General features: G+C 26.3%; 1 protein-coding gene across 1 annotated transcript; it reads right to left on the minus strand.

Annotated features, from left to right (window-relative positions):
• Window positions 1-2283: 2283 nt before the first annotated feature.
• LOC101512996 (butanoate--CoA ligase AAE1-like) lies at window positions 2284-6796 on the minus strand. The gene is made up of 4 exons (XM_004509368.4): window positions 6687-6796; window positions 5083-5257; window positions 4760-4984; window positions 2284-4034 (listed from the first exon to the last, which is right to left on the minus strand). Exons 2-4 carry the CDS (start codon window positions 5146-5148, stop codon window positions 2565-2567), a joined length of 1761 nt encoding a protein of 586 aa, XP_004509425.1. The 5' UTR covers window positions 5149-5257; window positions 6687-6796; the 3' UTR covers window positions 2284-2564.
• Between the last annotated feature and the right edge of the window lie 10537 nt (window positions 6797-17333).

The raw sequence follows: 17333 nt of genomic DNA on the forward strand, positions 1-17333 counted from the left end.
ATTACTTGAATGGTAAATGTTTTTCAATCTGTGATTGTTATTTTATTTTATTTTATTTATAAAAAAAGATTACTATTTTGTTATGTATATATATACTTTGTATTGTTTATATTTCTTAATTTTGTATCAAAAAATTGTAAATTTGTATATGTATATTTCTATCCTCTTATATAACATATGCCTTACTAACTCCGATTCTAAATTCACTCATAAATAGTCAATAAATTGTACATTTGTATATTTATATTTATATTCTCTTATATAAGATTTGTCTTAATAACTCTGAATTTAAATTGTCTCATAAATAGTTGATGTCCGTCCTAATAATTTTAATTCTAAGTTGTCTAATAAATAGTGTTGTCATTATATTAAATAAAAAATAATAATTTATTTAAGTAAATATAAAATTTATTTAGGCTACTATAAAATTTATGTAGGAATTAAAGAAACAATTCATTTATTCATTGAAAGTAATGGTTTTTCAAATTTCAAACACTATTTTATCAAATTTAAAAACTAATATAATATACATTTTATATTCTAAATTTATTATTAAATATCACGCAAATTCAAAAGAATTCAAAGGATTTATGAAAGATTAATGAAGACTAACATGCAAATTCAAAGGTAAAAGATACTCATAGTTTTTATGTGTATTGTAATTTTTTGTTTGTAATGGGAAAATTATTTTTCTTTAGTATTTTGTGTGTAGTACTAAAATGAATGATATTTTGCCACTTGATACAGCAAAATTTATATGAATTCTTAAATGTCATGTATCAGCAAAATTTATATGAATTCTTAAATGTCATGTATTTCATATAAACAACATAGGTTGAATAATAAAAATAAAAATTCATTATTAAGTTACTTACATCTTTACATTTACTAATTTACTTATTTTATATATGTCTATATCCATTATTTTAAAAATTCTTATTTCATCTAATCTAATTATTTAATTTTTTTTAACAATTATTATTTTTATTTGTTTAAAATTAAAAGTATTGTTTTATAATAAGTTTTTTGAAAAGAAAAAAGATTTTTTGTGGAATTCAAAAAATAAGGAATCAAAAGTAAGATTAAGGAGTGATGTTGGAGTCATACTTTTTCTTATAAGAAAATAGTTTTTAAGTTAAGTTAGAATTAGATTTTTTAAAATTTTTTTATTGTAACTTTTTTAAGTCAACTTATTTTTTTAAAGTCAACTTATTTATTAAAATTGTTGTTGCCGTGCGACGCACGGGTTACAGACTAGTTTTTATTAAAACAAGAGGTAAATAAATTTTTAATCTTTACGAAAAGTTATATATTTTTAATATCGTAAAAAACGTCTCAAACAGACCCCTTTTGATCAAAATTCTGATGATGTGTATGTAGGGAATTGCATGAGTTTTTGCAGAATTTATGTAGCATGAGTCATGAGTAGGGAACCTACATACCAACTGAGCTTTTCATGTTTTGAATTCATGTTTTGAATGGAGGCCCTACAAATTGTTTCCAAGCTTCAAGTTTGGGTCTTTTTGCATCCAAACGGTATTCAAATATACTCTTTTATCAAGTTTTCTCTCTTAAAAGTCAATTATGCACAAATGAAGAATAAATTTTGATAATAAGAATAGGAACCATAAAATAATACACTCTTAAAATTCTATAAAATATGATATTATTATTTAATTTATTTGAACTTGCTTTATCTCCAAGGTCAAGAGTGAAACACCCCTCATTTATTGATTGGAGCTTAAGTCTCGAGTGTGCATGTAATTTATGTTGTTTGTATGTTTGGGTAGGTGTTTTAATACTAGTTACACCTAGTTTTAATTTTATAAAACATCATGTGATTGTGTTTCTTTAATTTTTCCATGTATGGCTTTTCCAACAAAAATATCTTACAACTTCTCAGTGCTTCATAGCTAACACATAAAATAAGAGAGGAGATTGTGTGGCAGTGTCATCAGTGTTTGGGAGAGACACTGCAATGGGTGGTTGTGACAGTGAAAGGGAACATAACGGGGAAGAGTGACACCGGTATAGAGTGAAAAAGAGAGTAAAATGCAGTGAGATATTGAATTCTTTAATTTAATGGTTTAATTTTCTATTTCGTAAATTTGAGGAACTAAATTGACCAACCCTTACGATTCCGAAGATTAAAATTTATATTTACTCTTAATCTACTTTTGTCTAAAAAAAATAAGAGTCATGACCATAGATTTGGATGAAAAAGTAACCACACATACTGATATTGATATGATACTGGATTACCACTGACTAGTAAGATTAAGATTGAGGGAAAAAAATCATATATATTGCAGTTCAATTTTCTACCTTTTGAATTAAGTCTTGATATATAGTTCATTTAGTAGTTTCCTGCTCTCCTCACAATTGGAACAACAGAAAGATTGTCACAATATTTTTATCTTAAGCAAATTTTTAGTTTCTATATAGGGTGGTATAGGTGGCATAATTATGGATTTATGTGACTTTTCTATTCAACATTAAACTATAATTGTTAAAATAAAAATGGAATTTAATCTTTTCATTATTCCTTAAACTTATTTGACCAATCAACTACAATATTTTTCACAATCAATGGAGCCTGAAGTACTGCCCAAAGCCTTGGCTTTCTCCCTCAGAATATACTTTTGTATCTTCCCTGTTGAAGTCTTTGGCATTTCTAGAAAAATGATTGTTTTAGGAGCCATGTAATGAGGCAAACGTTCCCTACAAAAGGTGATTATCTCTTCAGCATTTGCATCAGACCCATCTTTCAGCTTCAAAAAAGCACAAGGAGTTTCACCCCAATGATCATCTGGCCGAGCAACAACTGCGGCTTCTAGAACTGCTGGATGGCTATACAAAACGGTTTCTACCTCTACTGAGCTAATGTTTTCTCCTCCAGAGAGTATTACATCCTTCAATCTGTCCTTAACTTCTATGTAACCATCACAGTGTTTCACAGCTAGATCCCCACTATGAAACCATCCATCTCTGAAAGCTTCTTTTGTTGCTTTCAAATCTCTATAATATCCACTCATCACTGTATTCCCTCTAAACATTACCTCACCAACTGATTTTCCATCAGCTACAACACTTTCCATAGTTGCAGGATCTTTCACATCAATTTCCTCCAAACCTACATGGGGCACGCCTTGTCTGGATTTCATCTTTGATCTTTCTTGAGGAGGCAGCATGTCCCACTCAGGTCTCCATGCACAAAAAGTCCCTGGACCATATGTTTCCGTCAAGCCATATAGGTGAGAAATGCTAAAACCAATTTCTTCCATCTTAGAAAGGATCTGTGGTGGTGGTGGAGAACCTGCTGTCATCACTACAACCTTGTGTTTGAGTGGCTTTCTATAAGTCAGTGCAGAATTCACAATCATGTTCAACACAGTAGGAGCTCCACCCATGTGTGTCACCTTATGCTGAATTATATTGTCAAATATGTTCTCTGGAGATACTTTCCTTAAACAAATATTGGTCCCAAACTGTGCAGCCACTCCCCAAGGGAGGCACCACCCATTGCAATGGAATAATGGAACAATCCAAAGATAAACAGGAAAAAGGTCCATTTGAGAGACTAAAACCGCCGCTAAAGAGTTTAGATACGCACCTCTGTGACTGTAGACAACTCCTTTAGGACTAGACGTGGTACCTGATGTGTAATTTACACTTATAGGATCCCATTCACTCCGTGGTCTCACTATATTAAAATCATTATGACCAACATCCACTAATTTCTCATACTCATAACTCGTTGATGTAATGTCAATTGTAGATGAGTATTCAGAATCAGTAAGTAACACTATAATTGGCAATTCTGTTCCTCTTTCGCGAAGCAAGTTCAATGCTCCCTGAGCAATTTCAAGTAGTTGATAGTCTACAAAAAGAATCTTAGCTTGTGAATGCTCCAGCAGGACTGATACCATAGCTGCATCTAGGCGAGAATTAAGAGTACAAAGAATGGCTCCGGCCATTGGTACTGCAAAATGCAGCTCATACATTGCAGGGACATTAGGCGCTAATGTAGCAACCTGTTTAAAAACAACATGGAATAGCATCAGAGATTCATATACCTTAAGACCGAATTTGAGAATCATACAGTGTCATAACTGGCCATAGAGATGACATCAATATACTCCACAACTTTGTTTCTTACTTCCATACAATAGAAGTTCATAAATAATTGAAAATTTGGTAATCTAAGTAGCTGAATCTCTTACAACCTTAGAATGTAATAGTAACAAAATCCAAGAAGTTATCCCTTCACCAAAAGTTCATAGGAAACTTTTCTGTTTCTTACTTTTGTTTTTCTGTTACAGGAAATTGAAATTTAAACTCCAAACATCAGCTCACTTTATACTTTAAATTATGGATAGTTTCAGAGAAACTATAAATTTCCACTGTGACAACAATTAACCTCTCTTCTCTGGAATTAAAAGTGCAGCACATTTTAAAAAATATCCTAGAATCATAATTACAGCATACAGATCATATTATAAGTTCATTTTAATACGTGTATGTTTGCTTCCGGGGAAAATTGATGTTGTAAAATTGATTTTAGTTAGAAGTGAATTTAAGGTAAAATAATTTATGTTTGGAGACATTTAGGTTAAAGTCAGTTAAAAATTAAATTTGAGGATAAAAATCAAATATATGGAAAGAAAAACTACAAATTATAGGTTGATGTTAAAATAAATTATTGAAGCAAAATAAATTTGAATCAAAAACTCCAAAAGAAAAAAAAAGCAGAACAGACCAGATGACCACGGGAAATTCCTAATTGGGAAAGAGCAGAAGCGAGTTTGAGACAACGTTGATGAGTTTGACCCCAATTATACTTCATATTACCATACACAACAGACGTTCTCTCTCTGCATACTTTTGCTGCTCTCTCTATGAAGCTTATTGGAGACAATGCATTACTATTTGCTGAGCAACGAACTAAACCCTCCATTGATTCAAATGTTCCTGGCTCAGGTTCCTACAAAAGTTACAAGATTGAAAATGAGAGGAAACACAAAAATGTATTTATTAAATGATATCAAAAGTTGAAATTATAAACCAAATTTTTATACGTACATATGGCCCTTCAACACCATTTTTTTCTGGTGTTTTTCCATTTTCTACTTCAAGTGTTCCTTCCATTATGCTTTGTTCTGTCCAATTTTTGGTGGGAGAATATTTGACCAAATTATAGAAAGATCATGGACGTTGAACTTTCTTGACCCCAGACTTTCTTTCTCCTGTCTCTTACCTAGATCAAACATAAATTATGAGAAGAAAAAAAAAACTGATTGATATATTAGTACGTCTTTCTATACAATTATGTAAGGAAGTATAATTATGAGAGGAGACATTATATACATCTTTCTAAGATCCGCCTGATATATTAGTATTTCCATTTTTAAGGTTCAACAAAAACTTAAAATCTATTAAAAAAACATATTGGACATTAAGGTCTAATCACACCAATTAATCTACTGCTAAATAGGCCAAATCCACTGAAGAAACAAATACAACAATAAAAAACACTTGAACATGATTCACAATTGAAGATATATATATTAATTAAAAATATTATATAAATAAGTCGATTTGATAGTCCTGATAAATTTTTTTCTAAGCCTAATTACCTAGTCAATTTAATTAAATAGATTTTATAAAAAGTTTCATTCTAAACCTTATACAAAATGTGTCACGCCACACTTTATACAAATCAGATCTAATGCTAATGTCTCTATCATATCGTCTAACCTAATCTATACGTAGAGCTGTCAATTTGACAAACTCCTTAATTATTAGCCCCAGTTTACGTGTTGGAAGGATAAAAAAATTTATAATTTAAAAGACTCTAAAAAGCAAAGTCTCCCACACTATAAGCCCCTAAAATTTTGAAGCTTTAATGGACCTATAAACCTACTTTTTTAAGAAAACAATTGATTTTTTTTTTCTTTGAGAAATAAATTTTTTTGATTTTTTTCTATAAAAAATTTCTAATTTTTTTTCGATAAATTTTTTTTGATTTTTTTTTTAAATTTTCTCACAAAATTTTTAGAAAAAAATATTTAAAATATTTTTTGATACTTTTTCGAATAAAATAAATTTTGAAAAATTTTCAAAAAATAAATCTCAAAATTAACAAAATATAGAGGGTCTATAAACCTTCTCCCTTAAGCCCCATGAAATAATGGACCGGGGCTTTAAAAAAATTATTTTGATAGAGGGCTTAATATTAAAGACTTAATAAATAAATAAAAATTAAAGGAGTCTTAGAGTTGAGGTTTTTATTTTATAGCTCTACCTACACATTTAGTTAGAATCTATGCGATATTGATAAACAAATTCATATAAATAACATTCACGACAATATTATAATGAGAATTATATCATAAATATTTTTTTAAAAAGTGTTTGAATTTTTTGTGTGTAATCCTCGTTGATGAAGAAGTTATAAGAGTTAAAAATAAACTTTAAAGTAAATTTTATATAAATATTTATTCTCACAATCATGAGAATCCATTTTTCCAACCCCTCTAATATGAATATTAGTGTGTTCGAAAATGTAGTATTTTTTTAAAAAATAAATAACTATTTTAAAGATGATACATTTTATTGAAAAATATTAAAACGGAAAAATGACTTAATACAAAATTGAATTTCATATTATTTATAAAATCACTTACCTTACTAATTGCCTGTGCTTATGGTCGACATTGGATATGCGGTTTGATATGAGTTGAGACAAGTTATCTGTCTTTCCTCTCTCGTGTCAAAATGATTCTTGGATGATTTGGTTTGTGGTTTATATATATGTGTGTTGAAGGCTAGATTTCCAAGAGTATTTAAGAATAGCATAATCGATGCCATAACAGTTAGGGCATATCTAGGGGATGGTAAACAATTTTATCACATTTAATATATATATATATATATATATATATATATATGAGTATATAAGTTGTAAATAAATATTCATTGATCGAAAAACATTCCACGTGTTGATTTCTGTAATAAATTATATTTTATTTTGATTTTCATGCACCGTTTGAGTTGGTTTCAAGTTTCAACCATGAACAACTGTCAATTTTTTCTAGATGATACTTGGCCAAAAGTGTTCCTCGTTCAAAAAGGAGAAGTGTTCCCTCGTCTTATATTTAGTTAAATTTAAATTTTTAAGTTTATTTTAATCTTAATAATATAGAAATATAAATATTTCAACAATTCTAAAATAATTGTTTTATTTTTAATAAAAATTTATCTCAAATAACTTAATTATTTTGACATAAAAAGAGTATAATTTTGTTTACAAAAATAATACTTTTAAATGAGTGTCACAGTCACATTAAATCACATCTAATCTTCAGGTTTTGTTTAATACCGAGAACAAAAATATATATCAAAATAGATTAATATCTATAAGAAAATTTGTTAATTCTTTAAGTGCAAGTAAAGTTATATGATAAGATTAGACATTTCACATGAAAAAAATTTTATTGATAAATATTTTAATAAAAAATTTTAATTATTTGATCTAACAATAAAAAAACATATTAGATCCAACATATTGTAAATTCGATATCCGCTAGTGTCTTAAGATCTCAATGAACATTAACGTCTTTTATATCTTAGACTAGAATATTATTTTCTCACCTTAAATTAATTTAAAAGTTTAGTTTAGTCTCTTAATTTTATAATCGGTAAATTAATCTCTTAACTTATATAAATTAAGATAATTTGGTTTCTTCTATTAATTTAGTGGGAAACGGTACTAAACTTTGATGATGTAGCATACGAGTTGTTAAAAGTTTTTCCCTCTTCACTTCTTCTTCACCAAATCACTTTGTGCCATTTATGAAACCATTTTTAAAAATAAGTCAATCAAACAAATTTTATCATTTTTAAATTTGTAAAAAGAGAAAAGCTGTTTTTAAAAAGCTAATCTGACAAAATAGTATGTTAAAAATTAAAAATCAAAACGCAATCAAACATATCATTAAGGTGTTGTCTATTATGTTTTGGATTAAATATCAAACTAAATTTTATATATTAACTACAAGATTAAACTAAACTTTCAACATAAGTGAGAGACTGACCAAAATTTATTTTTAAATATATTTGTATTCATCAAATTCAATATTATATCAATACATAATATTACAAAGTCATTTCTTTTTAAATCAATTTATAAACTACAATATTACAACAATTTTATTAGATAAACACAATTATTACAAATACAAAGCTATTAGTATAACTTTGACTAACATAAGCTATTAATACAAAATATTATTATATTTTGACTATTTTGTTAAAAGATGTCAATTTTTTATTATCTTTACTTATTTTGTTAAGTTAGTATTTTTTTAACGTTGCCGCTGCGAGTATGCACGGGTCTAGGATTAGGTGGGAACATTTATAAGCTAATAGAGGTTAGTTTGCTTTAATAGAAGTTAGTATGATAGCAGAGACGTCTCTCTTTATATGGAGTTGGGGTTGGAGCCTACAATAAATATATTTTTTGTATGATAGTTAGTAACCTAACGCAGAAAAATCAAAATATGTTGACTTTTTTGTTTAAATGATATAGCGTGTAATTAGACATGTTGACTCCTTCCTTCTCAATTTGAATTACTTATGTCCTTAGATATTTTTTCCATATAGAAGAAGAGACTATATGTATTATAAGCATTATGTTGGATATATTGGAGATTATATTCAATATATAGAGATAATCAATTATAGTTCTCATGAGTTCAAAATATATCATCTCTCACATTCATTCATATTTACATTTGAATGTATATCAATTAAATATTTAATTAATATCTAATTAGAAATTAAATTAGTTTTATTACTTAATTTAATCACAAATAAATTAAGGTTTTTAATTGATAAATAGTTAATATAATTAAATAAAGATACTACGAAATAATATTGGAATATAATAATTAAATAAAATAATAGTTTAAATGCAATTTTGATCTCTCTATTATGTTCAAAATGAATTTTTAGTCACTTTATTTATAAAATTAATTATTTAATTCCTGTTAACTAATTCTTATGATTTTTTTGACCTCTTACATTTTTTATGAGGTGACAGTCTTATTAATAACATAACATTTAAATAATATTTATAAATTAAATAAATATTTTTCTATGTTTTTATTATTCTATAAAAATGTGAATCTACATAATAATAATAATAATAATAATAATAATAATAATAATAATAATAATAATAATAATAATAATAATAAAGTATAATAATTAAATAAAATATTTCGACATGGTATATTAGCAACCTCCATAAATATAATAGCTATATAGTAACATACTACCTCTATTCTAAAATAATCGAGTTCTATTAAGATTGTTTTTAATTTTTTTTCCCTTTTTATATGAGATTCATTTCAAGTTTTCCAATATATTAATTATTTTTTTTTAATTAATTTACCATAGATTATATTGCACTTTTTCTATCATGTGTAATTAATACTACAACACACTCCCTCCCTCCATGTTGTTTAAACAACTTCCTTCGTAAATTTTTTCACTTCAAATATTAGCAAAAATCAACAAATTCAATTTCATTTAACACATTTGTTCTAAACACATTATTTATCCAAAATTAATAATAATAATAATAATAATGATAATAATAGTAATAACAATAATAATAATATAATAATAATAATAATAATAATAATAAGGCTAAATTACATCAGTGTTCCTTTAACTTAATTTCAGATAACGTTTTAGTCATTTATCTTTTTTTTTTCGACTTAGTCCTTTATTTTAATTTTAAGTGACAATTTGATATTTTATATTTTAAAATTTCAACAATGCTATCCTTTTTTATACAATAATAATAATAATAATAATAATAATAATAATAATATAATAATAATAATAATACTAATAATAATAACAATAATAATAATTCCATAATTATTAACTTTAACTTTTTTTGTCCCAAGAAGAAATTACTCAAGGCACTTGTACCAATTTCATCAAGTCATCAAATTCCGATAAATTGATTTACCGCGCGAACTGTTTAAATTCGCCTTTTTTTATGAAATATTTTGTTTGAAAATATTAAAATTTGATTTATTTATTTTTCTTCTATTCCAGTGGAATATAAAAAAGGAAAATTTATCGCACAGTACCTACCTATATTAATACTCCTACTTTAATTTTAGCCGGTAACAAACCAGAGTTAATTATTTTGGCTGAAGTTATTTTGGTCACACTAAACTAGTTAATTTCTACATAAAATCAAGACTCCTTAAATAAGTGTATAAATAGTAAAAGTTGTTTATAAATTAGGGAAGGCTGGTGGGAACAAACATAAACTAACTCTCTTTATAAAGATAAATTACGAATCAACAAATCTATTATTTATTATACATATTAGTCTAATAATCTGTGTTTTGCATGGGACTTGATATATATTTAATAAGATATGTTATAAAATTAAACTATTTTATTTAAAATGTATAACTTTAACAAGTATATAATAAGTTTGATACTATAAATTTTAATTAAAATAATTTAAATTTTTAAAAATGTATTATATAAGTGAGAATTAAAATATCATGTCAAAAAATATTTAAAATATTTGAATCAACAAAACTTATATTGAATAGAGATATTGATATTTTGAACTTTAGCCTAAAATTTGAAAGTTACTTGAATTAAATGGAGTTGCCACCAATTTTTTTTTTTAAATATGAAAAATATTGAAAAACCTTTTAAAAGCATAAAAATGATCTTTAAAATTAAATTTTGAGGTTGAGAGTTGATTATGTGTATAGAAGATATTAACACCTTACTACAACTGTTATCTATGAGTAATTGTGCAAAAACTTATGTTAAATTTAGAATATTTGTTTCTCATTACTATTTGAATGCAAATATATATATATATATATATATATATAAACTTAATCTTTGACAAGAGTGTGCTCTTGTAACTACGTAGTTCTTAGTAGAAAATGTAGATGTCTTGGTTACTATTAAAGAAATATTTTTTGTTGCATTGAAATTATTTAAAAATGAGACTTAGAGCTTTTGAGCGGTATCAATTCATACACTCTAATATACATGATTATATTAGATTAACCCGATGTCAAATTCGACTTAACTCTTTAAAGTTATTTTTTATTAATTTTTTCTAAAAGTAGTTATTAGAAATATCAAGTTGTACAATTTATGGTCTAACAATTCAAAGTTTAAAAAGATGTTACATCTAGTTAACCCTTTAATAAAAAATTTATGATTAATTTGCTTAAAAGCGAATTTTATTACTATCAAGTTGCTACAAATTATGTCATAAAAACTCAAAAATTAAAAAGATGTTATATCTAATTAATATTTTTTAAACAAAAAATTTATTTTTATTAATTTTGTTTATGAAACCAAGTTTTAAAACTATTAAGTTGTCACATTTTGTGTTCTAAAAACTTAAAAATAAAAAGATGTCAGATCTAATTAATCATTTTAAAATAATTTGATTAATTTGAGTTGAAGCCATTAAAAGAAACAAGCAAAATGTATCCATCCAATCAATAAGAAAATTAGATTTGTTACCCACAATTTGACTTGTACCCCCAAAATGTAAAAAAAATAATCCAATTTAACCATTTCATTTTCAATCTTTCAAAAGTAGATTTAATTGTAGTTTTGGTCCTCCTATTTTAGTTGAATCACGAAAAATAGTTCTCCCATTTTATTTCTCCCTAAATTTGTTCACTCAAACATAATTTTAGTCCAAAACTTGATGAAATGTCATTATTTTGCTCTTTATTTAAGTTACACTATGCCTCAAGATCTCGTGGTGCAACCATTCTACCTAAGATCTATGATCATAAATGGTGTGGTGTGGTTTTAAAAAATGAAATTTTCATTAAGTTTTGAACTAAAATTCTTTTTGGGGACCAAAATTGAAGAAATCACTACGCGAAAAAAACCTATTTTATAGCGTTTTTTTTAAGCCATTGATAGCGTTTTTTCAAAAATATAAGCACTGTAATATCCAGCGCTGTAAAAGATACAACATTATTTTTTTAAATAAAAAAGTGCTATAAAATAGGTAGATATATTGCGCGCTTGTTATACTCGTTTTACAGCGCTTTTTGGAAAAACGTTGTAAAAGATGCATTCAATATATCCATTATTATACATCTATTATAACGCTTTTCTGAAAAAAGTTGTAAAAGGTGCATTCAATAGATTCATTATTATGCACCTATTACAGCGCTGTCTTTTAATTTTTTTTCCAAAATCTTTTTCATTCAGAATCAGTTCACACAATCATTTCACAATCAGTACACAACAACAAAAACTATATAACTTTATAATTTAACTTTATAACTTTACATATTTACACAATCAGTTCACAACATGTTCATATACATATTCACATATTGACAACATCACATAACTATATACATATTCATATAACTACATATTCACAACTTTTCAAATGTGTCATATTCATATACATATAACTATCAGAACTACACAGAACATAACTACCATATATTCATATAATTATCCCTTGCAGTATGTCATTTCCCAACAAATCAAATAATTTTAATTTCAATCACATACTAACATCAGTCTTCCTTTATTTCAATTAGATCTCTTTCAGAGTATGTTGGACTAGAATTGTCAAAGTACTGTGCAATATAAAAATTGAACATAAATAAGTTAGAGTCAAATATATACATAGTTTATATATGAAAATCAAATAATGAAAATATCGTATCGTTTCTGGGATTATAGTTTGATTCGTATCAACAATCTCCTTCATGAATCGCAATATATATTACCCACAGTTGAAGTTGTTAGTTTGACGAGGGCACTATAAAATAAAACATATAAGTCAATAAATATTTGTGCATTGATAGCAGCATAAGTTCAACATGTATTTTATTGAAACAAAAAAACTAATAAATACAATACCTGAAAAATAGAAGAACAATAGGGTTACGGCGCAGAAATACGAACAAAGAAGAGCAGCGCAGAAATACGAACGGTTCGAAGGAGAGTAGGGTTCGTAGAAACAAATATGGTTCGCAATGACAAGGAGAATGAAGAGGAAACAAGCGTATGAAGTTTACTTAGTAACAAGACAATATTGTTCGTAGGGTTCGCAATGAGAAAGAGAATGAAGAGTAGGAGGAAACAAGCGTATGAAGTTTACGTAATGAAGAGGAAACTGAAGCGGTTTAGGGTTTAGGGATAATATTTGAATGAGAGTTGGTAGGGATAGTAACAAAGATGGAAATGGTTCGCAATGAAGATGGTTGTCAATATGGTTCGTATGGACAGTAGTTGATTGAGAAGAGTTGTTATTTGTTCATAACTTTCAAGTCAAACACTACTCTATATAAAGTAATTATATAATGTCTTTTAAATATAAATTAGTATTTTATACATTAGTATTAAAGAAAGTTAAATTTAATCCAAAAAAAGGTTAAATTGTTATAAAATATTTTCAAAAAATTAAAATTTTATTCTAAAATATCGAATATATTATTTTTACTCAAATTAAAATGTTATCTTTTTTTTTTATTGTAGTTATTTATTTTGTTATGGTTTATTATGTTAGTAAAATATTATTTTCTTAAGAAATTATAAATTTATTCAAAAACCAAATAATACTTATTTAAAAGAAAGCAAGTTCATAATATTGATCTAATTATGAAATATGTAATATTATATATATATAATGCGTTAAGATTATTTTCAAAAGACATAAAACTTTCATATTTTAAAATGCTATAGTAGAGTTGTAAAAAAAAATTAAATAGAAATTATGTTCTTAATGTATATATGATAAATAAAATTTAAAGCATGTGAAAAATGTATTCCTTTTAATGTAATTATTTTTTAAAAAAAATAAGTTAATTTTTAATAGCCTATTACAACGCTTTTTGAAAGAGCGCTGTAAAAGACCTCCTTAACTTATTTTTTTAAAAGTCTATTACAACGTTATTTGAAAGAGCGCTATAAAAAACCTCCTTAACTTATTTTTTAAAAGCCTATTACAACGCTATTTGAAAGAGCGCTATAAAAAACCTCCTTAACTTATTTTTTAAAAACCTATTACAGCGCTCTTTGAAAGAGCGCTGTAAAAGACCTCCTTTATATATATATAAATATATATATATTTAAATTAAACTAATAAGTATTATTAAAAAAAATTAAAAACCAATAAATAATATATAAAATATTAAGGTATACGGTTTGGTTCAGTTCAATTTAATTTCAAAAATAAAATTCGATTTGATATGTGCGACTTTCACAAAATAACATCCAATAATATTTGATTGTATGCAATTTTTTATTTTTAGATCAATATACAGTTTTATTTTTAGATCAATTTATAAAATTTAATTGACGAACTGTCGCTATTATTTTTTTTTACTATCATCATATGACAATCATTCGTGAAAATAATTTTAGCGACGGTTATACTAAAAATAAAAAATCTCTAATAATGTAACAATTATGATTGACCGTTAAAATATAAACTTTTAACACTAACAATATATATGAATTAAATCAATACTATAATAATTTTAATTGAAAAATGGTTGAGTATAAAATTATATATGAAAGATGATGGCGTGTAACAAAATTGAGGTAGAGGAGGTGTCGGTGCAAGCACCGAGCACACACCAAATCAATTTTTTTTATTTTAATTAAAATTAAAAATTCTTTCATTTATTCACCGGATTGCCATTATTGAAAATTGTTCATTTTTCTATTTTAAAAACAACAGATTTCAAAATAGTTTTATGAAACCATTTTTAAAAATAAGTCAATAATTTTTTTTTATCATTTTTAAATTTCTAAAAAAAGAAAGGTTGATTTTAAAAAGCTAATCAGACAAAATGGTATGTTAAAAATTAAAAATCAAAATACAATTAAACATATCATTAAGGTGTCGTCTTTTCAATTTTAGATTAGATATTAAACTAAATTTTATATATTAACTATAAGATTAAATTAAACTTTTAACATAAATCAAAGACTAACTAAAATTTATTTTAAATATATCTTTACTCGTCAAATTCAATATTATATCAATACATAATATTACAAAGTCTGTAATACCATAAGTTAATTGTCTAGAATATAACTTGAGCATTAACATAATTCGACAAAAGAGATGATTAATACAATCCCGACACAAAGTCATGAAAATGTATTCATACACATACTAATCTTTCAAAGAAAAACATGGAAATGTGGAGTACATAACACATCCATGGTTCAAAATAATTCCCCACAAATTATAAGCAGACTATAGTGTAAACTGATACGCGTCATTTCTTCAACATGTGATCTAAGCCTTTTTACCTGTTACACATTTGAATAAAGTTGGATGAGATTACATCTCAGTGGGTCCCAATAAATGAAATTAAATCAATTAGCATCCTAATTTAGGACTACATTTATTTTATGAGTTTCTCTTCAATGTTCAATTTTTACTATTTCTAAATATTCAAGTCATTAGACGTGAGTAATCTAACAACTTGAACTTTACCTAACAAGCATGTCATAAAGACTACATTAGTTTTACTAATGCCCTCTTCTTGTTAGTAACTTTATTTTGGTAAGATTGGACATAATTACGTCCATAAGTGCCCTACTTACCCTCGCTTACCCCTCGCTTCCGTCGTATATAGACGAAGAATTCATCTAGCTAGGATGAATCATATACTTCTCACTTTAATCAAATATATAGGAATTATATACAACAATCCACACACATATACAGTAATCTAACGACTTGAACTCTACCTAACAAGCATGTCATAAAGACTACATTAGTTTTACTAATGCCCTCTTCTTGTTAGTAACTTTATTTTGGTAAGATTGGACATAATTACGTCCGTAAGTGGTGCCCCACTTACCCTCGCTTACCCCTCGCTTCCGTCGTATATAGACGAAGAATTCATCTAGCTAGGATGAATCATATACTTCTCACTTTAATCAAATATATAGGAATTATATACAACAATCCACACACATATACACACAAATATAACATCATCTATTAATACATATATTAAAGACTACCATACACTCAACCTTAAAAAAAAAATTGTGATAACCTAAGCTATTAAGTCAATTATATCATACAAATCACACAATGTAAAATTAAATTCCAGAGAATATGTTTAAGGTAGATTTTTCCCAAAACAGTCCCAAATTTATGTTATAACAACTCAAAATTGAGTTTAACTTCAGAGTCAACTGACAGAGACTTATAAGTATCAGAATTGAGTGACTGGGTACTCTTTGGAAAGCTTATGATGTCTACTTTATAGATAAAAATTTATTTTATTTTAATTTAATTCCAATTCTTGCATTTTACTAACATAAAATACAATGACAGAAAACAAAACAGAAACAACAACTCTGGTCCAGCTTGTAACCCATTGTTCAACATCAATACTTGATCAATCATCACGAATTTTGTACTCAATTTGAAGGTAATTGAGTCTAGTTTCCAGAAAACTAAAAATCATTCAAAACGGATGTCTATAGAAAATGTTATGACCAAAACATCACACATATGTCATGCGAAATTCAAGTTAATAACATTTCTTTTATCGCACTAATTTCCTAACAATTCTTTGCAATAATAATGCTACAAATCATGAATAAATCAGTAATGAACACATCAAAAACAGCAGCAAAATTTTCAATTTACTCAATTCTACCCTAATCTATTTCAAAATCCTTAAATCCAACCAAGAATAAAATAAAAATCATTTTCTTCATTTCAAACTCTTAAACCTCAAATCTCTAACCTATGGAACACATTATTTCCTACATGCATGAATGAGAGATAGAAAAAGGAAAACCCACCTCTTGATTTCCAAAAATGGAGAAAATGATGGTTCCTCAACTCCTTCTTCCGAGACTTCTAGCAAAAATGCACTTTTTCTTTCTCTTTTCTTGGGTTGTTTTCTCTCTTCTTCTTCTTTTCTGCTTCTCTTCTTCTTTCTCTCACTCTTTTCTTCTTTTCTATCTCACCATGTTTTTCTCTCCCTTTCTTTTTTGTTTTCGTTCTCTCCTCCCCTTCCTCTTTTCTTTTTTCCTTGTTTTAAATTGTTTTACTTATTCTACTTTACTACTTTCCCTTTTCTATTATTATTATTATTATTATTATTATTATTATTATTATTATTATTATTATTATTATTATTATTATATACTAACATGTAAAACATACAAAAAAAATTACTACAAATTATTTATGCTAAAGAGGATGTTACAAAGTCATTTCTTTTTAAATCAACTCATAA

Source organism: Cicer arietinum, chromosome 7 (genome assembly GCF_000331145.2).
Source record: "Cicer arietinum cultivar CDC Frontier isolate Library 1 chromosome 7, Cicar.CDCFrontier_v2.0, whole genome shotgun sequence".
Taxonomy (NCBI): Eukaryota; Viridiplantae; Streptophyta; class Magnoliopsida; order Fabales; family Fabaceae; genus Cicer; species Cicer arietinum.

Coding starts and splice junctions, on each gene's coding strand:
- LOC101512996 (XM_004509368.4), bottom strand. CDS start 5,148: ATGGAAGGAACACTTGAAGTAGAAAATGGAAAAACACCAGAAAAAAAT. Junction 4,985..5,082: donor ATGGTGTTGAAGGGCCATAT/GTACGTATAAAA, acceptor TAACTTTTGTAG/GAACCTGAGCCAGGAACATT. Junction 4,035..4,759: donor GAATTTCCCGTGGTCATCTG/GTCTGTTCTGCT, acceptor GTTTTTAAACAG/GTTGCTACATTAGCGCCTAA.